This window comes from Lampetra planeri, chromosome 32 (genome assembly GCF_965212315.1).
Source record: "Lampetra planeri chromosome 32, kcLamPlan1.2.h2, whole genome shotgun sequence".
Lineage (NCBI taxonomy): Eukaryota > Metazoa > Chordata > Hyperoartia > Petromyzontiformes > Petromyzontidae > Lampetra > Lampetra planeri.
The window spans coordinates 1,563,644-1,588,049 of NC_136138.1; the positions used below are offsets into that span (position 1 = coordinate 1,563,644).

Genomic DNA, 24,406 nt, shown 5'->3' on the forward strand with positions numbered 1-24,406 from the left:
GACGTACCGACATGATGCCAGTGACGTCACGCGACACTGGTGAGGTGGAGGAGAGGGGGTGATCAAGTCAAGACAGATGGGAGTGCAAAACACGAATTGTAAAAAATACAATAACATTTAGTCAAATTACATGAAATGCTATGCAAAAAAATAATTGAACTTTAAATTAATTACGATTCTAAAGTATGCAAATGCGTAAAACATAAACACCACATTGTAAAAGTGTTCGCCGGGGTACGTTCCGCGGGTTCCTGCTAGTTTAATAAAATCAGTGGAATGAGTTCTGAGTGGGTTGCATTAACCCTACACAATATAAACTATGAATCCTAACATTAGTCGTGAAAGCAAGCGTATAAAATAATGTTCCCATTGATGAAAACATTCATATTTAAATACTGGACTCGGTACATATAAATAAATATTCAACCTGTAAACGTAACTCCTTTACAATAAAAAGTGCCTGACCATAATGAACACACATGCATGTGCTCGCATAAACGTTATTATGAGAATAATACATCTTAGACTTGAATGGTGGAAAATGTAATTACAGTTATAAATTGAGTGTGGGGAAAATGTACATGAAGTTTTGTATTCGTGTAGTCTAATTAACACGTCTGCAATTAATTACATAGGAAGAGCGGCACGTGTAATAATTAAAGTGCATAGTAACTGCATTGGAGTAAAAGTTCACAAGTAAGCATTAACCACTCCATCCCCTCATTGCTGAGTAATCTAGTGAATTGAGTTATCAAACATTTTACTTTAGAACACGTGTTTTAATGGTTGCACCTCATGTGGCTCCAGTTCTAAGATGGGCTCATTGAATGCAGTCGTGTATATGAATTGAAAGAAACGTAGATTTTTACAATTCATGATTTTATGCACATGCTGTGAGCTTAAGAATCAATATGATTTGGTGCATCACTGCATCGTTCCAGCTGCGCTGTCTGTTAGCTGCTTTGCCGAGTGGACAGCACGGTACACAAGACATGGCTCACATTGCAGTCGTATTTTCTGTTGCAACTCAAAAAACTACTTGAAATTAAACGTTAAATATACATTTAGAATAGCGTGACGTATGATCAAACAACCCCCAGACTGATACGATTAAGTATTGGAAGGGTCATCCAGCATTGAATTGACAAAGTGCTGTCAATTATAATTATATACATGGACTCCGCTACTTACGAATGAGTTCAATTCCAGAGGTCTGTTCGTAAGTTAATTTGTTCGTAAGTTCAACTTTACTCCTGTCGATTCCAAACGTGTTGTACGGCATGTACACTAAACACGGGGAATGGCTTTAAAAGTTGTATAATCTCCTGTAGATGTAGATGCCACTGGTTCTTTATGTTCTGCAGATGTAGATTCCACAACCGCCATCTATTGCGCGGTGGTTGAACTTACGACTCTCGGCCCGAACAGGCAACTGGACATACGAACAGGTTTGTTCGTATCTCTGAAAGTTCGTAAGTAGAGTGTTCGTAAGTAGAGGAGTCTCTGTAATAGGAACATTTACTTCAATATAATAATAGCTTAAATGTCACATCTGCACAACAAATCATTCTCACCGTAATTGTATGGGGCCCTGTGCCTCTTGCAAAATAAAACTTGAATCTCAATTGCTATTTCAAGAACAGTGAATTAAATGAGATGCTGATAGTGCCCCTGGAAACCAGTCAGCCGTGGTAATAAATATGTAAACACAACAATACAGGATGCTAATTGCATTTATTACTGCACTTCTTTGTGGAGTATGGCATGATATTGCGAAATTGTGTGGGGGGGGATGCGAAGAGAGGTGGTGGATTTGGCACTCTAGGGGTAGAAACAGGACGAATGTTGTGATTATTTTTTAAGCATTGAACGAGTCGTGAGAAAAAGCCAGATAAGCCTAAATTGATTCTCAGGGGGCTCTTTTCTTGTTGTTGTCAGGAGGGTCCTGCATTGGGATGTTTGGCTTCGTCTAATTTCAGGGTGGTTTTGCAGGTGGGAGGAAAACTGGAGAAAGAACCCAACCGTTATTGGGAAATAACGATCAGGTCTGCAGGCGGCAAGCTGTTCACCCATTTGCGCCGCATTTGCCATTTCATGGGCGGCTCAGCCACACCAGGTGGGAAAGAGTTTGACTCAACATTTATCAGCTCTTGTCTGCCGTGTGTGCCACCGCACACAGCTCACTATGGCATTGAGGAGCGTTTTACACCAGGTAACTTAGTACGTACTGTTTTATTTTTTGAAGGTACTTGTTGTTTGTTTGATGTCAAAAGTCCATACTGATAGGGGTGGGGGCAGGGCTATCGAATCGATTATACTGCCGATAGTCGGTTAGATTGCTCGCCTAATCGGACGACTCAAAAATGTTTGGAAAGTCTCACCTCTGTTTTCATATGTGCCGCAGGGCGGGAGGTGAAAGGTGGGGCTTGGTGACATCATCATCACCATGACCCACATCATGCTGTGCGTGTGTTTTTTTACGCGGTTTCCTTTTCAGGGAAATGATATTTGGGGTGGCCGCCATTTTCTAAGATGCCCGAATAATCGATCACAACAGCGTAGTAGAATATCATATTTTACCCAGGAACCATCCCAGCTGTTTGTGTACATTGTGTGAACAATTCGCATGATTTCAATACTTGAGGAAAGGTTTGGAGGAGAATGCGTTGAGTGAATGTGCAAATTTACATCATAAATGACATCTCGCACGATGGCGAGATGTTAACTACCTCGCCTGGTATACAGGAAGCCGTGGGTTCGACCCCAACCCTCACGCCTGTATATTTGGAGTTTGCATGTTCTCCCCATGGTCGCATGGGTTTTTCTCCGGGTCCTGGTTGTTCACTCCACATAGCTCAGTGTACCTTATCTGGTAAAATACAAAAGTTTATTTTACATGTAGTCAATGAAAGCATTATTTCTCAAATCATCATCGGCCATGTTCAATCTTGTTGGATGAAGTCCTCCCTAATCCACCGCCATCTCTCACTACCTTGTGATGCGGCAATCTTCCAGCACCTGCACATGAACTGGGTTCATCAGTCCATCTCTCAGAAGATCTTAATTCCCCCAAAAAAACAGGGAAGATTAAACCGAAACTCTTAATATGATTAACAACCAATTGTGGACATTCACAACCTTTTTTTAAAGAAAGATGCTTCGCAGAAAAAAAAATACTGCACACATTTCTTATCTATTTTAAACACGAGTTAATTATGCTAAACATGCGTCAGAATCTTGTTTACTTGCTGAGGTAAAAAAATATTTTACACAGAATTTTCTATTTCAACACGATACCCACCTTTTAGCTGTACGTTAATGTACAATGAATTGCAGGTGCATCACATTATGGACCAAAGTATTGCCCAAGGAGTTAGTCGCACAACAATGCACACATCACTGTGTGTCCCCACTCGAAGGAGGCCCAAGGCCAGTGCTGGAAATCCACTGCTTGTGCCATGGGCCGGTGTCTGCACGCGACCACTGTTGTTCGCCAAATATAAAATGCGACTCATTTGATGGACTCTGGAGGGATTGACCCTCCAACAGGGATTTGAAGTCACCGCCTTCATCGTATTACAGAGAACCCATATCAAATGGAGAGGTGTGGGCCTTTACCTATAAACAAATGACAGTTCACCTGCATTGGGTTGTCTGACTACTGATGAAGACACTGAATGTTGAACCAGTCCAAAGTTTACCTGGAAAAACAAATTCTGCTGAAGCAGTTCACTGCCTGGGACTGATGATATGTTAATACTGGTAGGAACCTCCTGGTTACACCAGCCCACAGGGGATTATTGTGTCCGTCCGTCGTGCAGGGAGGGGCTGGGTGGGGAGAGAGGGGCTAGGTGGGGAGGGGCTGGGTGGGGAGGGTGGGGAGGGGCTGGGTGGGGGGTGAGAGGGTTGGGGCTGGGTGGGGAGGGGCTGGTCACCCTGTGGTGCCCTTATAAAACTCAACGTTTAACCAACTCACGCCAGCTTGTGCCCGCCCTCACAGTCGGGCATATTTGCGGAATACACCACGCCGCTGTTGACCCTGGCCATTGACCGAGCAACCCAACGTTCCTACCAGCTCCCTCCGCAGGAATGTGTGTGGGAAGGAAGCATTGTTACCTGCTTATTTATGGTGTGATTGCGAGTCAGGTGTTCCTTCCAAAGTGAAATTCAATTCTGATGAAATAAAAAAAGTATGACCGAACATGAATGAAATAGTAAAAATATCCAGATTAAAACATTGTACGTTTTTGTGCAATGCTTGACATTTTCCCGTAGGTTATATTGCGTTTGCCTTTACTGCCATTGGGACTGGACATTGACGCTTACGGGTCATTACATGTGTGGCCAGTTTCCTTTCAAGTCCTGAAATGAAGGCTTCTTTCCCTAAGGTGGTAGCTCTGGTGGAATTTCATCTTCGCCCATTCGGATGCATGGCACGAGCCAGCAGCACTCCCTTTGTAATCGGATCGAGTGAGAGCACTCGCTGCTGTCGCCTGCGAAGAGCACACGGTGAATCAGTCTCCGTATCAACTTTGAGATTCAATTTAAAGGAATTCAATGTAATTTAACGTGGCCAAAGCCTTCTTAACAAAAATAGCGCCCAAGCGGTTGGCTTGGAACCGCTAATGCGGCAATCAGCGTGATTAGCGTCGCTTGTAAAGATTGATCGGAAAGCAGTGAGAAAGTCAAAACTCAAGATCCTTGTGGTGGTGGGGGGGGGAGCAAAAACAGACCTGTTGTGAGAATACATCTGTGTGTGAGTGCGTTTGAACCCAGTGTGTACACGGTAGGATGGATTTACGGCCTGCCTTATGCCAGCAATAAAACAACTGTTACGCCTCGTAAACCCAACCACAATCACATTGATGTGCTGGGTAAGGCGCAGCATTTTAAACTGGCCCCTGTCTGTGAACCTCCCACCTCCTGGCAATGCTGCAGCATCTACACATTCGCAAACCTCCCGTATTCTTCCTTGTGTGAAATGTATGGCTCCTGTAATTTATTGTAATACTACATTGCACGGTGTTATGAATAAAACAACGCAAATAGGCAGATGATACGCCTCCCTCCCAGAGCTGTTCTTCCACATGAAGAAATTAACGCAATTGTTACACATCCCATTGGCCAACACGGCCTTTTGGGAGTGAATGTTTGTCAGCGCTGTTAGTTTAATTCGCGCAGAACTTTGCACCGGTTTTGACGTCCACGTCTTAAGGGGCTGCGGTAGTGCGTTCACCACTTCCTGCAGGGGTTCAATGGTTGAATCCATCAGCCACCCTGGTTAATACTGTGAGCGCATTAAACAATAAATGCACTCCGTCTGCTTGACCGTGGACGTTAAGGAACCTGTGGTGCCAGTAGCACCGTATATCGTGTGCCAGCAATTTAGTCCATAATTTGCCAAAAAATAATTTAAATAAGCTGGCAGGCTGGGGAACTGCCAGACGTTTAGACGCAATGATTTATCTGTTGGATATGGGTCCTATGTCAATGCAACACTCTGTCATGAAAGTAAATGCAAAAGGCCCATTTACATCAGTTGTTTTGTTCAGCCAGTTCCTTTGAAGTATTTGTTGACTCTGCAGAGGGTCATGATGGGTTGAGTCATATACCTGGCTGGGTATTGAACTCTCAAGCGTGCAACTGGGAGCCTGCTGCTCTGTCAACTGAGCTGTAACTCGGCCAGTCCGCTATTATGTTGAACACTTCAATGGGGTACATTGTATACGAGAAAAAACGCCTTTGATCTTGAATGTGGGTTTTATGTCTAACGTGCGTGGCAGTTTTGTTGCAAGTGACAGTATGATTATGCTCTGTCTTGGCAGATTGTGCATAATAATGGAGGAAATAAAAAAGGGCATTTCAATCGTTTGGCCTGCAATCCTTTAGGCCGAAACAGTTTAATACAATTTTCAGAGTTGAGCATGAAAATTCAGATTTGGCTAATTCTGGTCTGGCGTCTACAAGTCAGAATTGCGTTTACTCCCTTGGATTACGAATAATTCAATAGCAATATGATATGAACCAATTTCATCTTCACGCTCATAAAAAATGAATTTGTAAGAGAAGGTGGGACCAGGGGCAGAGGTAGACTTGTAGAATTCTCACACCCAGGCAGAGTGGTGCTGTGGTTAGAGCACTCTGCTCACAATCGGATTTGGTCTGACTTCAGTTACTGGCCATGGGTCCGTCCATTCGTCATCGTCATTGAGTTTCGACTGAAAAGTCAACGGCAGTTTTAGTTTTGTTTGAGCCACAAGCCACACCATCGGCATGTTGATTTCCACCATCAGTGCAGGGAAACCGCATTTGAAAGAGCAATTTACCATATTTAGTTATCTGCAAATGTCCACTTTGAAACGTTGGTATAGGTAAATGTTGCAATTAAATGCGTCATCATGCATGATCCATGTGGCAACTGAGATGTTGACGGGGAGACAGCAGTGCATGGTAATGAAAGTAATTGCATGGTAATAAAAGCAACACAACTTAGAATAACAACTTTAGGCCTATAATATTTAGTGACCCAGGCGTTATTGCAATTTTTTTTTTAAAGACGTAATATTTCAGTGGAAATGTTTTACTGTAGTTATCATAACTGCCAGAGCTCGAACAACAATCTATCAATGTTCACTTCTATAGAAATTACAAATGCAGAATTTTGGCTTGGGCTTTTAAGCCCGATGATTATTTTGTCCAATACATGGCATTGTGGAATTGGCTTAGTAAATGTCTGAGCTTTTTGTACTGTCCACTCTTAGCTTCATTATCTCCAGCCAAACATTCTGTGTTTACCCTCTGTAAATACCTCCGTGTATGTCACGCTTATTAAGCGCCCATTGTGCTGTGATATCAGACTCGGCATTGATGTTAAAAAGCCCTCTAAGAAGGCATTGAGGCTGATGCGATTTATGTGAAGGGACAGATACGGGAAGCAGACGAATTGCCCGGTTGGTTATTTTTTTTACTAAGCGAAAAGGTTGGCGTAATATGCAGCCTCTAGATAGATGTTGAGGGACGTTGTCTGGTTTGCAAATGCGTTTAATTTTAAGCTGAAACCTGAATTCAATCTGAACTCCTCTAAATTCAAGCACGAAACGGTTTAAAGCAATTTTTAACGTGTCCTGTTGGAATCGTTTTATTGCCAGCCGTATTAATTTGTCCACAGCTGTTTGTTTGTAACAGCTGCCGAGCTGCTGCTGCTGCTGAGCTGCTGCTGCTGCTGTCCATTGCCCTCGATGTAGTTCGCGGAACCTGCTGTGAGTCAAGCAGGCCCCGCACAGCATGCAATGGCGGCGCAAGCTGATGTGATTGTACAGGAAGGCCCCCCGCACGAGACCATCGCGCCCTGCGTGGAAATTACCGCTTTTAAATTGTCGTGAATTCCAGGTGGCTCATGCCCGTGCCTTCGCCCGCACCTCCGGTTAGCGTGGTTGGATATGTACGGTGCCAAAGAAGTTCAATGTGTGCGTACATACGTAGGGGATGGGGCAACATTCGGGCTTTCAGCTGTCACCTTCATTATCGTCGTCGTCACGGTAATAACTCAGATTCTACTGCAGGGGCGCCTTACGTAACCGTGTGAAATGGACCACATTATCCCGATTCCTTGAACCGCTTACATTTTGAACCGCTGACATTCTCCATCCACATGTCCCTTGGCTGCAAACTCTTTTTGTCTTCAAACTTATTCTTGGTGATGCTGCTGCTGCCTGTCTCTCCAATATCTCTACATACCTGCCCTTGACAAGACACTGCTACCTTGATCCACCTCCCCATCTGTCTCCTCAGCCGACGTTGCAGTCCCCTCACGCGTGAAATCCGGCATCATCTTTTCTGCGTGCCTTTACAGTGCTTGACTTGTTGCCAAACCCTAGCAGCTGCTTACCCACTGTGTATAACCAACTCTGTGTAGTATTCTTCATTTGTTCGTTATTAATTTAACTCCATTTGCTTACCTGCTGTGACCTATACGGTTATTTTTTTTTCTCTGTGCGTGCCAGTGCATTTTTATTCACAAATAAATTGTGCATTGGCTTGCAGCTGTACTCCGATCAATCGATTGTCAAAAGCCCAGCGTGATCCAGAGGCCATTGGCACAAAGGCTCTTTGACAGTTTCTTCACTCGAGAATCCACTCCTCGGGGTGGTTACGCGGAAGGCGGCCCACTGGCCTCGCATCCTGTCGAATTGTTGTTGTGACCTTTCCCGTGTTAGCCATTTAATTCTGGGGCGCTGTGGTCATTGCGTCGTCAAACAAGCCCGGTGCCCTTTTCGGTTGATGAATCCGGTAAAACAGGTCCAAACCCAAGAGTAAGTCGTGAAGCGACATATGCCAGCGTCATTGGGGGGCGGGGGGGGGCATCACATCGCTCATTCTGGGGCGTGCACGCGTTGGCAACATCCCAGTCTAATGCATTTCGACGGAAGCTATGGAGGCTTTGTATAAAGTTTTTCTGATGAAACAGCGATATGGAATTGACTGCCGCACACAATTTAAAAGGCCACGTGTATTTTGTAATGTGGCGACTAAATCAGGCGGGCTGTGTGTGTACCCTCATTTTTTTGTGTGGATCGTCTTCCATCCGTATGGATTGCCAACCTGAATATTTTCACCGTGATTCCACACTGTATGACGTTACACAGTGTGCTATAAATAGCAGCATGGTTTCACGTGGCCTAAAATTACAAACACTGAGGCAGGCGCTGGTTACTGAGCAGGTATTTAAAGGCGCGTGTGCACTTGTGACCCATCGCTCGGGGACAATGAAATCAAATTTACTGCCAAGAGAGATTTTTGAATTTGCCATTCTTTGCATGAACTCTTTGTAACATGGTTTGCCAGCGTAAACCCAAGCACGAGCAACTTGCTTACTGAAGCAGGAACGGACAGCGCGTTGTGCAATGTACAGAGGGACCCAGCAGAATGCAATCTACTCGAGGGGTTTTACGATTCATCACTGAAATCTATTCTCACAGCCATGACACGTGCGCATCATGCATGCAGGTAAGCATTGATTATTTTAGATGTATGCGCATTTACAGTGATGGATACCACTGTATGTATATAGCCTACATGCAACCGCAAGGGCAAGAACGAGAATTTATTCATTCATGAATGGGATTAGGATCGTGAATTGAGGCAATGCATCTGTGTGTGTGGAGAGACTTGCAGGGGGGCGGTGGTGTAGCGGTTAGCACACTGCACTACGAACCCAGCATCCCGAGTTCGATTCCCGCTCGCGGCCAATACCGGTGACGATTATCTGAATCAGTCCTGGGCCTCCCCTTAGTCGACTCAGCCTCAAATAAGTACCTGGTGCGGTGTGTAAACATCACCACTAGGGAGACAAAGGCGGCCGAGCGTAGTGCTGGCCACCCACCCCCTCGTGTGCTGTGCCGACCTTCATAGGTGCTGCTCGCTAACAGCACTTGCCCCAACAGTCTGTTCAGGCTATATGGGGGATCTTTGTTTTTTGCGTGGGGAGACCTGTGGCATGGCGGTGGCACCTCTCCAGTCGGTGGCTCTCGATGCCGTGTGGACGAGCGATCGCTCCACCACGGTGGCTAGGAGGTGTTATCTCCCTCGCCTGGTATCCAGGAGGTCGTGGGTTCGATCCCGACCCTGATGCCTGCTGTATATTGGAAGTTTGCATGTTCTCCCTCTGGTCGCCGGAAAGGGGAAATTGTTAAATCCCAAATGGGTCCACCACAGTTGAGCGGCAGCTCGCTTTCGATGGGGTAAAGTGTGGGTACTCCGACCTCTTACGTTGGCATCCACCCAGCGTGGAGGCCCTTCCTTGACCAGGAGTGACGTTGACGTGAGCAAGCTATTTCAGGGAAGCGCCCTTACCTTTACTATCCTGGCGCTGTGATCGATAACTCCTTGCGCCCAGCAGCGCGGCTGCTATTTGCTGGTGTTACATCACAGCACATCTCCCTTGGAGATTATTCTCCTTGTTGATTATTCAAATGTATGTATGTTGAACTTCTTTCGCACCGTACTTAGCCAACTGTATTAATCGGAGGTGTGGAGGAAGAACAATAAACTAAAACACACGAATGCAACACGAATCGGAATGCCGAGGACCGGTTCTGATACTCGTCACTGGTGTTGGCTATGAGCAGGAATGGAACTCGGGCCTCCGGGTCACGTCACTACCACTCCCCCATTTATATATACACCAACAACAACCGCCCTTCGCCACTAAGTGGCGGTGACATCACCACGACGCTTGTGCCAGGCCATGTGCACCTTGAGGCCACGTGAAGTGTCGAACGCCCGCTGGCAGGATGTCACGGGGCAGACCCAGGTGCCACGGGTCGACTGACTGAGATGACTGAGATGACTGGTCGATGCACCACCTATGCCCCCTACTGTGCCAACTTGCTGTGCTTTAGCCACCCGGTGCTCCGCTCGTTGTTGTGAGCGTTGCTCCTCCGCCCTCTGTTGTTGTTGGAGGGCGACACGAACATTTAGGATCTTGTGTGTGTGCAAATCTGAGTGACCATTGGCAGACGCTCGGATGTGCTGTACATCGGCAGCGTCTGTGATCGTACGGCCGATGTGGCTCTCTCCTGCTACACGACTGGCCAAGTCAGAAGAGGCCGCAGTGCAACTGGGTCACCAGCCTCGTCCATCGTTCACCAGCGGCATCTCAGTTCGTCACCGGGGCACTCCAGAAACCATCCCCTGGTTCACTCGCCAACCTCGACGATGAGCGTCGGCAAGCTGCAGTGGTGTTGTAGCAGGCTGCAGCGTGCACAACATTCATTGGCACGTGTCTAGACGGGTACTGCAAGATCCGACCATGTCCGTTCCGGTGCTCGCTGAGCTGCATTGGCTTCCACTTGCTGAACAAATACAGTGAGGTAAAAAAGTATTTGATCCCCTGCTGATTTTGTACGTTTGCCCACTGACAAAGAAATGATCAGTCTATAATTTTAATGGTAGGTTTATTTGAACAGTGAGAGACAGAATAACAACAACTAAATCCAGAAAAACGCATGTCAAAAATGTTATAAATTGATTTGCATTTTAATGAGGGAAATAAGTATTTGACCCCCTCTCAATCAGAAAGATTTCTGGCTCCCAGGTGTCTTTTATACAGGTAACGAGTTGAGATTAGGAGCACACTCTTAAAGGGAGTGCTCCTAATCTCAACTTGTTGCCTGTATAAAAGACACCTGTTCACAGAAGCAATCAATCAGATTCAAAACTCCACCATGACAAAGACCAAAGAGCTCTCCAAGGATGTTAGGGACAAGATTGTAGACCTACAGAAGGCTGGAATGGGCTACAAGACCATCGCCAAGCAGCTTGGTGAGAAGGTGACAACAGTTGGTGCGATTATTCGCAAATGGAAGAAACACAAAAGAACTGTCAATCTCCCTCGGCCTGGGGCTCCATGCAAGATCTCACCTCGTGGAGTTGCAATGATCATGAGAACGGTGAGGAATCAGCCCAGAACTACACGGGAGGATATTGTCAATAATCTCAAGGCAGCTGGGGCCATAGTCACCAAGAAAACAGTTGGTAACACACTACGCCATGAAGGACTGAAATCCTGCAGTGCCCGCAAGGTCCCCCTGCTCAAGAAAGCACATATACATGCCCGTCTGAAGTTTGCCAATGAACATCTGAATGATTCAGAGGACAACTGGGTGAAAGTGTTGTGGTCAGATGAGACCAAAATGGAGCTCTTTGGCATCAACTCAACTCGCCGTGTTTGGAGGAGGAGTAATGCTGCCTATGACCCCAAGAACACCATCCCCACCGTCAAATATGGAGGTGGAAACATTATTCTTTGGGGGTGTTTTTCTGCTAAGGGGACAGGACAACTTCACTGCATCAAAGGGACGATGGACGGGGCCATGTACCGTCAAATCTTGGATGAGAACCTCCTTCCCTCAGCCAGGGCATTGAAAATGGGTCGTGGATGGGTATTCCAGCATGACAATGACCTAAAACACATGGCCAAGGCAACAAAGGAGTGGCTCAAGAAGAAGCACATTAAGGTCCTGGAGTGGCCTAGCCAGTCTCCAGACCTTAATTCCATAGAAAATCTGTGGAGGGAGCTGAAGGTTCGAGTTGCCAAACGTCAGCCTCGAAACCTTAACGACTTGGAGAAGATCTGCAAAGAGGAGTGGGACAAAATCCCTCCTGAGATGTGTGCAAATCTGGTGGCCAACTACAAGAAACGTCTAACCTCTGTGATTGCCAACAAGGGTTTTGCCACCAAGTACTAAGTCATGTTTTGCAGAGGGGTCAAATACTTATTTCCCTCATTAAAATTCAAATCAATTTATAACATTTTTGACATGCGTTTTTCTGGATTTTTTTGTTGTTGTTCTGTCTCTCACTGTTCAAATAAACCTACCATTAACATTATAGACTGATAATTTCTTTGTCAGTGGGCAAACATTCAAAATCAGCAGGGGATCAAATACTTTTTTCCCTCACTGTACATGATGAGGTCGCACTCGTTGCACAGAAAGTACTTGCCACAAATGAACCGCGATAAATTACTGATCTCATCAAGGAGCGTGAACCATCACGCAAACTCCGGTTGTCCTCGCTGCGGCGTTTGGCTAGCCATCGAACAAAGACGGTCACTGCATCGCTCGCTTTCAGATGTGCTTCTGCGGCCATCTGGAATGCTCTTCCTTCCGATCTTAGGAAGCCGTTGAAGCTATACACTTTTAAATCTAGATTACAAACTAATTTATTTTTAACTGGTTGTGTTTAGTTTGTTGTCTTTCCTCCGCACCTCCGATTAGCACGGTTTGCTACGTATAGTGCGAAAAACGTTCAACGTACTCTACATACATGCAACGTATGAAGTTTGCGATGTTGTGATTCAGGGTTGCAATTAAATTCACAAGTAGTTTTTTTTTTACGGCATTGGTCACTGAACCCATTACAAGCAACCTTGAATTAAAGACGTTGATTTTTAGACGCGCGATCAGATGTGTGTATCGCTAGCTCAAGAATCAATATTATCGACAAATTGTTACACCTCTATGCCATGGCATTGTTAACAGCCACCCTTTGCAGCATACCTCAGACATGCCGCAAGCTCACTACACAATGATATTTTGTCCCGAGTGGAGGCGAGTGAAGACTTTTAAGGCAAGGCGTGTGCTTCACATTCGAAAATACCAATTCCATTGTTCAATGAAAAACATGAAAACTCTAACCAAAATTGCTTTTAAACAAACTAGATATTCGTTGTACACAATCTCCTTTACTGTTCGCTTATTGTTTTTCTCTTTTTAAACCTCAATCTTTAGAACGCAGAGAGGCCCGAGGTCGACACGTGAAGCATGGCGACTGTCGGTGCGAGGTGCCCTGACTTTGAGATGCCCTGAATTGTCGCTTTCTCACCACGTGAATGTTTTAATTAGAAAATGTTGCCAATCCTCACCTATGCCCTGCTGATTTGCACAGCAACCTAATGTGCGGTTGCATAAGGACGTGAGGTTAATCGGAATGTGTTGCATTTCGAAATAAATTGAATGTTTCAAATGTAATGTTTAACTTGGGGTTAATATAAACCATTTCTAGGCTTAATGAAGACTAGGTATGAAATTCTGTTACAATGCCATGAATTTGCATTTAAAGCACTTTAATAAAATACATTTCCACTAACATATAAATAACTTAGCAGTGTAGGCTCATTGCCAAAAAGGCAACAACAGTATCACGCGCACATTCAGAAGCGCTTCTGCGGCCGTCTGGAATGCTTTTCCGATATTAGGAAGCCGCTGGAGCTATGCACTCTTAAATCGCCTAGATTGAAAACTCATTCCTTTAGAGCTGGTTTTTGTGTTTAGATTGTTTTCCTTTCCCCGCACCTCCAATTCGCAAGGTTCGCTACTTACGGTGCGAAAGAAGTTCAACATGCAAACATAAAGTGTTTAGAAAATGTGTAGGTTTTTTTGAAAGAGCGACCCGTGCTCACATCAACGCCGCCTTTTATATCCTCCCCCTCCCCAACCATCTCCCAAGTCCCTTTTCCCTTTCTCCAATATGATCTGCCCACCCTCTTCACCGCCCTGAACGTCTTTCTCCTCCACCTCTTCCCTCGCCCCTTTCCCTTTTGAATTTATCGTTATTATTTTGAATCACGTGTCCAATCCACTGACCCCTTTACCACACACTACCGCGCTTCCCGAGTGGCCAATCAGGGCTCCCGGCTTTACGTGCCACTTAGCCCACTTCCTGTCCTCGGTGCAGATAACTGCCTGGGGCAGGATGGGTCCTGCACCTCCGATTAGCACGGTTGGCTACTTACAGGGCGAAAGAAGTTTAACGTACATACATGTGTAATGGCAGAGTGACACCTGCTGGCCTGGAATGGGATCACGGGTACGGGCACGGTTAAGTAACAACCAATCAGAGAAGGAGGTGTATCTGGGGCAAAGGTAAAAGGTGGGGTTAGCCGAGATACTCCGGGAACCTGCTCGAAGATTCCATGAGAGGGCGTGGCCGGAGGCGGGGCCTAGCCATGCCTGGGGGGATATAAGGGGGAGCAGGCTCGGGGCTCGTGTGGGGTCTTGGGTCCTGGCTGCGTCGCTGCTCGCCAAAATCTCTCTCCGTCGTCCGGCCACGTGGAAGATCTCCTGCGTGGTTTCCATCGCCGTCATCGTCACGCCAGCCAGTCAGCGGCATAGCCGAGTGAGGGCAATGGGACCACGCCGAGTGATCAGCTGTGTGTAGCCAGTAGAGACGTTAATACCGAGTGTTGTACTCGGTGTGAGAAGGAGTAAGTATTGGCCTGTGTTGTGCCCAGTGTGATGAGCGGAAGTCGCTCATTACACATTCATACACCGGATTGGCTCACAAGTCATATCACATTTACCCCCTCGATTTAAGACCCAAACAGGAGGAGGATTTCTCCACAATTCTGGCTTTTGCCTGATGAGGCTGGTTGCAATTACCGGCGAAATGTCGCGGTACTCGAATTGTAAACGTTGTGGGTTTACTCTCCAACACAACGGTGTGCTGAACTAGTAACGAATTGGGACGTTTTGTTTACGTGACAAACCTCGCTAATTGGCTGTGTCAGGTGGTGGCGTTGTTTACGACAATTTTGTATTTACGCGATCTAACCCAAAAAACCTCTTATGTTCACCGTCTTATTTGATTATTGCGGTTTTATGGGTAGTTATTGAGAGTTGCGTTATACAACTCTGTGAAAGCTCAGAGGATTGGTCCTACACCAACCCGCATTTGCACAAACCAACCACATTTCGATATCCACTTAAGTTCGTGACACGTGTGACATCGCGGGTAATTACGTCTCGCGCTCTTATTCTTACGTCACTGTCGGTGCTCTCCTTGGCAATGTTGAGAGGCATTGGGTCACTTCACTTTTGTTCGTACAAAGATAAGTTACATTATTCCGTCATGAAAGCTAAAATATTCTTTGAAATCTGAAAACTCCGAAGTTTTTAATCGCAAACTCATTCCTTATACAAAACTGGAACTGTGTACTTTATACAGCTTGTGCAGTCTGTTCTCCTATAACGCCGCGTGTTGTTTTCACGACGTAAATTGGATATAACGTGGTGATTGTATTATGGAACGCATTTTTTATCACGCGGATGCGAATTGGATATAACGCGATGTGAGTGAACGGCACTCAAGTAACGCGAGTAGGAATAAGCGGTTGTACAACTGCCTTGCCGTAGCGTCATCACACAAGGCTTTGGGATGCTGCTGGATGCTTCTGGATGCTACCCACGCGCCTCAGTCTTTGTTCAGCCTGCGTACGCATCTCGCACGTTATCGCGGACTGTGCTACATTATATATTATTTCTTATAACGTGATTTTTCCAGAACGCGGCGTTCTTCGGGAACGCAACTACCGCGTTATAGAACAGGCTGCATTGTGTCTGGTACGAATTCTCAATTAATGCCATGGGCAAACCTCTCACCGTTGTAGAGCATGCTTAGAAAAGATGAGGTCTTGTTTAAATGTATATGTGTTTCTCCATTATTTTATTCGGAATAAGCCATACTGAATTCCACCTAAGGTTATTGTGATTGTGAGATGGCTCATCTAATATGACCTCAGCGCTGGTCTGCGGGTGGGCGTTTGTCTGCCAGTAGGGGGGCAACGTTGCTTTGTGTGATATACAGAGGTCATTTTTCGAATTTGCCAAATTTGGACCATGACACCGGCACACACTACCCTACTAGTGTGGGGCACCGCGGTGGCTAGGAGATGTTATCTCCCTCGCCTGGTATACAGGAGGGTCGTGGGTTTGATCTTGACTGACGCTTGCTGTATATTTGGAGTTTGCATGTCTCTCTCTCTCTGTGGTCGCGTGGATTTTTCTCCAAGTCCTCCGGTTTTTCCCTGCGCATTTAGAATCGACATGCGTTCAGAGTATTTTGCTGACGTAAATTTCCACACGGTAAGCCACTTTGTTGCGCTATTAATTTGTGGCCAGGTCGCTTCTGAAAAAGAGCTATATAACTTAGCGGAGCCTTACCTAGTAAAATTAAAAATAAAAATATTTTTTTCAGTTTAATCTCCACTGCGAGCAGACGCACCACTGCAGTAATAACCAGGGCGGCCTGCCGCTTTCAACCCGAGAATCCCTGCAACAAGTGGCGAATGCAAGTGCTGTTAGCGAGTAGCACCTATGAAGGCCGGCACTAAGCACGATGGGGTGGGTGGCCAGCACCACGCCCGCCACTTTTGTCTACCCAGTGGCGACGTTTACACATCGCACCGGGTACTCATTTGAGGCTGAGTCGACCTAGGGGAGGCCCAGAATCGGTTCAGATAATCGTCACTGGTGTTGGTCGCGAGCAAGAATCTTAACTCGAGTCGCCGGGTTCGTAGCGCGGCGCGCTCACCGCCACACGACCGGCTCCCCATATACAATCCTGTTAACGCATGCACTTCGTAGAAGCACGGAGAGAGCAGGCTTGTACAAGCAGTAGCTCAATCCTTCCATTCATTGTGATCCGCGCGTGTAAGTAGATAATGTGAAAGCGCACGCGTATCGGTTTTTAAGAGTGCGTGCCGGGGGCCGACAAGTGGGCCGGACTGTTAGAGCCGCCAGCCGTCCCATTTGAATGGCAGTTTTTTAATGGCCTTGGCCGATGTTGTAAGGGCCGAGTGCTCCAGGAGTGCGGCAGGCTGCTCGAGAGGGCAGTGGTGCCGAGCGTGCGCCCAGAAATCAGCCACTTCCGTTGGTAGGACCCGAGTGATAATTGCTGCAATGGAGAGTAAAATCCATTCCGTGCAACAAATTGGCTCTTGTTGTTGGGCTGAGTGTGCGCCCGCGTCACTGTGTGGGTGCATCTGATATGCGCACTCACGCACGCACCTGCATCTGTAGCGGTTAGCGCGTTGCGCTCTGAGTTTGGCGACCCGAGTTCGATTCCCGCACACGGTCAACGCCAAGTGACGATTGTCTGAGCCGGTCCTGGGCCTCCCCTAGGTCGACTCAGCCTCAAATGAGTACCTGGTGTGATGTTGTGTAAACATCGCCACTCAGGAGACAAAGGAGGCCGGGCGTGGTACTGCCTACCCACCTCCTCGTGTGCAGCGCCGGCCTTCATAGGTGCTCATGAAGAACACCTGCCCCAAAGGTCTGTTCAGGCTATACGGGGGATCTTTGTCTTTGTTTTGTATGACAGCTCCACTTTGGATGTGGCTGTGGAACAGAAGGACAAAGACCGCATGTATGGGTGGTCACTAAAATCGCTAAACTGGTCATCGCATTCTTGTGGAGTTCTAGTTGGAATGGGTGGGTGTACCCACACTTTACCCCACCACACATGACCTGCCCATCGACTTGTGGCGGACAGAGGTGGGCGGTGGACAAGGAAACTTGCCGCATTGTTTCAACTGCCGCACCAAGAGATGGAATAAAAAACACCACAAACTTCTCAACTGGTCAATATAGCACCTCACCTGAAGAGGTGATGTGCTATTTGAATTACATTCTCGGTTGAGGAGTGATTTTTCTCACCTTGTGTGCGTCACCGTATGTTTTGCCGTAGCGGCTGACAACGAACGTGCTAAGCCTTGCTAAAAAATTTTTATTTATTTTGCCAGGTGAGGCCGACTGAGCTTATATGGCTCTTTTTCAGAAGCGACCTGGCTACAAATTATAGCTCACCGAAGCGGCTTACCATGTGGACATTTATTGCAGCCAATTACTCTGAAGCGCATGCTTCTAAATATGGAGGGAAAAACCGGAGGACCTGGAGAAAAATCCACACGACCACGGGGAGGACATGCAAACTCGAAATATACAGCAGGCGTCAGGGTTGGGTTCGAAGCCACGACCTCCTGCATACCAGGCGAGGTAGTTAACATCTGCGGCACGAGTCATGGTACCTTAGCCATGCGCGCAAGACGTGTTGCGTCAACGTTGCACACACAGTTACGTGACCTGCTTTGAACCAATTACTCACTTGTTGTAGCTGTTGAAGAAATGCTATTTTGGGGCGTGTTGTACATTCCTAAAAATATCTAAACGTGCCTCGGGTTTTGTTTTGTGACACTCTCGCATACTGAGAATGTGCCTTCTCTCTGCTCGACCAAGTGTGGGTCGTGTTTATCTCTGTCGGGTCGTGTGAACCTGTGTCACATCGCGCGCTTAATTTTAACTCGATTCGTTTGTGTGAACAATAACATTTGCCGTGCATGGGTGCCTGGAAATTGCCGAACAGTTTTTTTTTGACTGCGTGAGAGGCCAGTAATATTTTATTTCTCTTCGGGGAGACGTGGACAATAGCGGGTTTGTAAAGAGCGTCAATATTTCACAGTTTTATGTCAAAGCCAATGGACACGGGGACAGATTAGGCGCGTCGCCATGATAACTGGCGTCCTCTCTCACGTCTGCTTTGCACTCCGATTATCTCCGGTGCACTTGTGGGAGTCCGACTCAGTGCAGGAGCGTTGGGCGCTACTGTTACTCAGTCGCGTTCCAACGTTGCTGTTTTGACGGTGCTTCATACAGTAAGGTCTCGGAGTACGCGGACTCAGAATACGCGGGCTCAGAGTGCGCAGACCCGCTCATTCGCGACCGACTCCCCCCCCCCCCCCCCCCCCGATTCATCCTTTCTCCTTCATGACTTGGACTTTTGCTCCACGCACGGGGCGGGAAGCGAGGAGTCAAATCACCCCCCTGCCATCACACGAACGTAGATTTGACAGCGTTGTAACCGCATCGCCCGTGCAAGAAACGAGTCCAAAACAATATCTAGTGTTCTAATATAGTGTTAATAATAATATGGTGTTAATCATAGTGTTCTATCTCACCTGGATGTTGCCGATTATTAGTTAATAATTTACCGCACAGTAAGGTAATGTCTTAAACATGTATGTACATTTATATACATTTTATATAGTAGTGTATAGTAATATAGTAGTATATAGTGTATCTACACTCATTTCGTAGTATATAGTAGTATATATATATATATACAATGTATATCTCCACACGTATAGCAATATAGTAGTATATAATAGTGTATAGTAATATAGTAGTATCTAATAGTGGATATAAAGAATGTATATCTAGACTCGTGTAGAGGAGAGAAATACGCGGTGCGCACAGTTAAGCGAGGTGCAACGGAGGGCAAACAGGTGTGCACGTTGCAACATGAGGTTTGCACCGACAAACCGACAGTAATTAAGGGAAGAAGCGGGTGCAACCAAGGTCGAACAGGTGCTACGCTGTGACCGTAGGTTGGCGCCTAGGAGACGCGAGATGTGGTGTGATGTTAAGAGATTAATGGGAATGACCTGCGCCGGCCTGGCGGCAGCTGAAGTGAAAGCACATGAGGATTCGGGATGAGCAGGTGGATATAAGCGGGAGTGTGCGTGAGCGAGGGAGTGGTTGCCGGGAACCAAGAGTGAAGACATCTCGCCGCTGCCGCTCCAGCCATCAACGGGACCTCAACCCTCACGCCGTCGCCGGGCGGGTGTTGGCTGAACCCCCCGCCCGGGACAGACGGATGAGCGGGTCTGAGGGAGCGTAGTGGAGGGCAGCAGTGGAGATGTGAAGACGCTGTGTGCGGAGTCGCTGAGTGCAGAGCTGCTGAGTGCGGAGACGCTGTGTGCGAAGACGCTGTGTGTGAAGCTGAGAAGTGAGGTGCAGAATAGATAAGAGCGCGGAGAGTTAAGTATATGCGACTGTACAGATAGTCATAGGAGTGCCTATAACTGGCGCAAGAACAGGTGAATAAAATATAAGCAGGTGACTTGTTACAACGTGTCGGTTTGAGTAATTTTTGAAGACGATACACTCATATAGTGATATAGTAGCATATAGTAGTGTATCGTAATATGGTAGTAGTATATAGTAGTGTATCGTAATATGGTAGTATATAGTAGTGTATAGCAAAATAGTAGTAGTATATAGTAGTGTATAGTAAAATAGTCGTAGTATATAGTAGTGTGCAGTAATATAGTCGTAGTATATAGTAATATAGTAGTATTATATAGTAGTGTATCATAATATAGTAGTAGTATATAGTAGTGTATAGTAAAATAGTCGTAGTATATAGTAGTGTGCAGTAATATAGTCGTAGTATATAGTAATATAGTAGTAGTATATAGTAGTGTATCATAATATAGTAGTAGTATATAGTAGTGTATAGTAATATAGTAGTAGTATATAGGAGTGTATAGTAATATAGTAGTAGTATATAGTAGTGTACAGTTACATTCTATATCGACGCTCGTATAGGTGAACCCAAACTTACGCAGGGGTACACGGAACCTAACCCCGTGGTACAGCTTACCAGCGTTAAACTGAGGACATCCGATTAAAATGTGTGGCCTTCACACACTTACGATTAATAGTGAGATATCAAAGTAAGTCATCATCCGTCGTCTGGCTACTGCTGGCTAAGGCCTGCCAAAGGACCTCCCGTTTCTCAGCGCTCTGCAGTGCCGCACCAAACGTTCATAAGATGAGATTCTGGCCAGCAATGCTGATCACATGAGCCCATTGGGCATCCAGTCGCTAAAATCGGTGGGCGTAGTATTAGAAACAGTGGTGTATCGTAGTGCATACGCTTAGGAGTAATTGTTTTGTTGCCCTCATTGCATTCACATTTCAATGGGTATTATCAAATTGCAGAAATATCACAATCCAATGGTCCGAACAATATGAAAACACAGCAATATAAAAAGCTTGCCCACTGTAAACTTGTGAATCACTTTAGACAAGTGAATAAGCACAGGTGTATCCTCGGGTTGTTCAGACAGCGACGATAGGCATCCTTCGAGATGGAGCGATGAAATTCTCTCGTGGGCAAGGCGGTTGGTGAATTATTACTCGGTAGGATAGGAAGATAGAGCAGTCGCTTGGGAGGGCCTTCATCCAGCAATGGTTTGCCCATGGCTGACGATGATGATTATCACGATGATGATCATGTGTGTGTATGTGTCATGATCTGAACTGATTCTGGGCCTCCGCAAGGTTGACTCGGCCTCAATAGAGTACCCGGTGCGGTGTGTAAACATCGCCACTCGGGAGACAAAGGTGGTCGGGCATTGTGCTTGCCGCCCACCCACTCGTGTGCCGTGCCGGCCTTCCTAGACGCCGCTACGTCGCTCAAGAGCTGCTCTTGCCCCCAACAGTCTACACGGGAGGGTTGGATCATGGCCATTGTCTGTGCGGAGTGCAGGGTCATCAATGCGGGCAAGAGTCCCCTGAACGAGGACCAGGCGGTGTGCGAGGTGGTGTTCGTGAAGCGCAGCGCCGAGCAGACGGCGCTGCGCTCCGCCATGCCCTGGAGGAGGGAGAGCCCCACGATGGCGCGCGACGGGGACGGCGACCTGGTCATGGAGGGCGTCATGGTGGGTGGCGGTTCATCGTCGGTTCTCATCGTCGTCGTCGTCATCATAAGCCTTCCCCCGATTGGCTACGAAAGAAGAGCAACATACATCGAAAATTAACATCTTGTACGGGACACAATTGTTGTACCTCCCCGGTTTCAACCTTCCACGCCGCCAAAGGTCGACCAGCAATCCAATCGGGACCGGGCCACATGGCCGATGCGGCCACCTGATGCGCAAATGGCGCATCAAAGATGTTTGCGGCCTGCGAGTGCGGCCACGAATCCCAAATGATCGACCACATTGTTCACAGCTGCTGTCTTCACTCCTTTAAGGATGAACGGACGAGATCCACTCTGCATCTGAACAGACAATTGAGTGGATAACAACATCTAAAATGGCATCTTTAATCTGCTGCTAATTTATTCATACGAAAGAAGATGCATACATCATGAGTATTAGCTATAGCCCGCACTAACCCCCACCAAACCTTACCCACATTGATTCATGATAGATATTTTCGGTAGGCCATACGATAATCAATGTATGTATGTATGAATGTTGAACTTCTTTCGCACCATACAAAGCCAACCTTGCTAATCGGCCAAGTTTGTGTCAAAAGAGCGTCCACCACCTGACGTAGCGAACAAACTAAATTTTTCGCGTGGTGCACAAGCGCTTACCGTGCTGTTTGTTATTGTGTAGGCTCGCCGGTGAGCTGGGCAGCAATGCTCACGACTACATTTCGCAATTAGGTACCCACATTGGTGTTGTCCAAAATGAGCCCGTCCCGTAGTCAGCCGCCAAGCCAGTGGGTAAGGGGGAAGACGGCAGATGATGGGGGGGGGCACACTGTTTAGTCGGCTACAGAAATGTGTGTCGCATGGAGACGCACGGCTTACGGTCCTTGTGGCAGATAGATAGGCTCGCTCCCGAGAGACGGGGTTAATGGGGGTTAAAAGCCCCGGCTCGTGACCTGTGGCCTGAGCTCGGTACGTGCGCGCGTGTGACCGTGTGGCCGTTGTGTGGTCGTGTGGCCTTTGTGTGGTCGTGTGGCCGTTGTGTGGTCGTGTGGCCATTGTGTGGTCGTGTGGCCGTTGTGTGGTCGTGTGGCCGTCGTGTGGCCGTTGTGTGGCCGTGTGGCCATTGTGTGGCTGTGTGGCCGTTGTGTGGTCCTGTGGCCGTTGTGTGGTCGTGTGGCCATTGTGTGGTCGTGTGGCCGTTGTGTGGTCGTGTGGCCGTTGTGTGGTCCTGTGGCCGTTGTGTGGTCCTGTGGCCGTTGTGTGGTCGTGTGGCCGTTGTGTGGTCGTGTGGCCGTTGTGTGGTCGTGTGGCCTTTGTGTGGTCGTGTGGCCATTGTGTGGTCGTGTGGCCATTGTGTGGTCGTGTGGCCGTCGTGTGGTCGTGTGGCCGTTGTGTGGTCGTGTGGCCTTTGTGTGGTCGTGTGGCCATTGTGTGGTCGTGTGGCCATTGTGTGGTCGTGTGGCCGTCGTGTGGTCGTGTGGCCGGTGTTTGGTCGTGTGGCCGTTGTGTGGTCGTGTGGCCGTCGTGTGGTCGTGTGGCCGTCGTGTGGTCGTGTGGCCGTCGTGTGGCTTTGTGGCCATCATGTGGCCATTGTGTGGTCATGTGGCCGTTGTGTGGCTGTGTGGCCGTTGTGTGGCCGTTGTGTGGTCATGTGGCCGTTGTGTGGCTGTGTGGCCGTTGTGTGGTCCTGTGGCCGTTGTGTGGTCGTGTGGCTGTTGTGTGGCCGTTGTGTGGCCGTTGTGCGGCCGTTTGGTCGTGTGGCCGTTGTGTGACCGTGTGGTCGTGTGGCCGTTGTGTGGCCGTGTGGCCGTTGTGTGGTCGGGTGGTCGTGTGGCCGGTGTTTGGTCATATGGCCGTTGTGTGGTCATGTGGTCGTGTGGTCGTGTGGCCGTTGTGTGGTCGTGTGGCCGGTGTTTGGTCGTGTGGCCGTTGTGTGGTCGTGTGGTCGTGTGGCCGTTGTGTAAACGTTGTGTGGCCGTTGTGTGGTCGTGTGGCCGGTGTTTGGTCATGTGACCATCATGTGATCGTGTGACCGGTGTTTGGTCGTGTGACCGGTGTTTGGTCGTGTGGCCATGTGGTGATGCCGTCCGCTCTCCCATCTGCGCAGGATGACGACGGCATCACTTTCATCTACTGGGGCATGTTTGACGGCCACGCGGGCCCTGGGGCGGCCGTCATGGCAGCCAGCCTTCTCCACCACCACGTGGCCAAGCAGCTGCAAGGCATCGTGGAGGTACGGTGGCGAGAGGCGGTCGTGGTTTGCGTTCGACAGAATCCATCCGGAGGAATCTGCATCTGCACGCTCACTCTGCACGAGACGGGTACGGTGATTCGGGAGACACCGCGACTCGCTGCATGGGGACAATGGCAGTGAAAAATCTCAATGAATTATTGGGTTTTTGGGAACAATTTTATTGGTGATAAGGCTGAGAACATCAACTGAATACCGATTCAGAATATGTATTTATAACGGAGCAATCCGATGAGCTATAAAGCTCTTTTTCACAGATGTCCAGTAGGGGCTGTGTAAGAACATTACGACAGCAAACAATATGAAAGC

General features: G+C 47.5%; 1 protein-coding gene across 1 annotated transcript in view; it reads left to right on the forward strand.

Moving 5' to 3' along the window:
• LOC144729276 (protein phosphatase 1H-like) overlaps window positions 1-24,406 on the forward strand; it is an 86,788-nt gene that overhangs the window by 11,728 nt on the left and 50,654 nt on the right. The window contains exons 2-3 of the mRNA XM_078609422.1: window positions 21,673-21,844; window positions 23,954-24,079. Coding sequence (XP_078465548.1) covers window positions 21,673-21,844; window positions 23,954-24,079 — 298 coding nt within the window. The remainder of the gene's footprint in view (window positions 1-21,672; window positions 21,845-23,953; window positions 24,080-24,406) is intronic.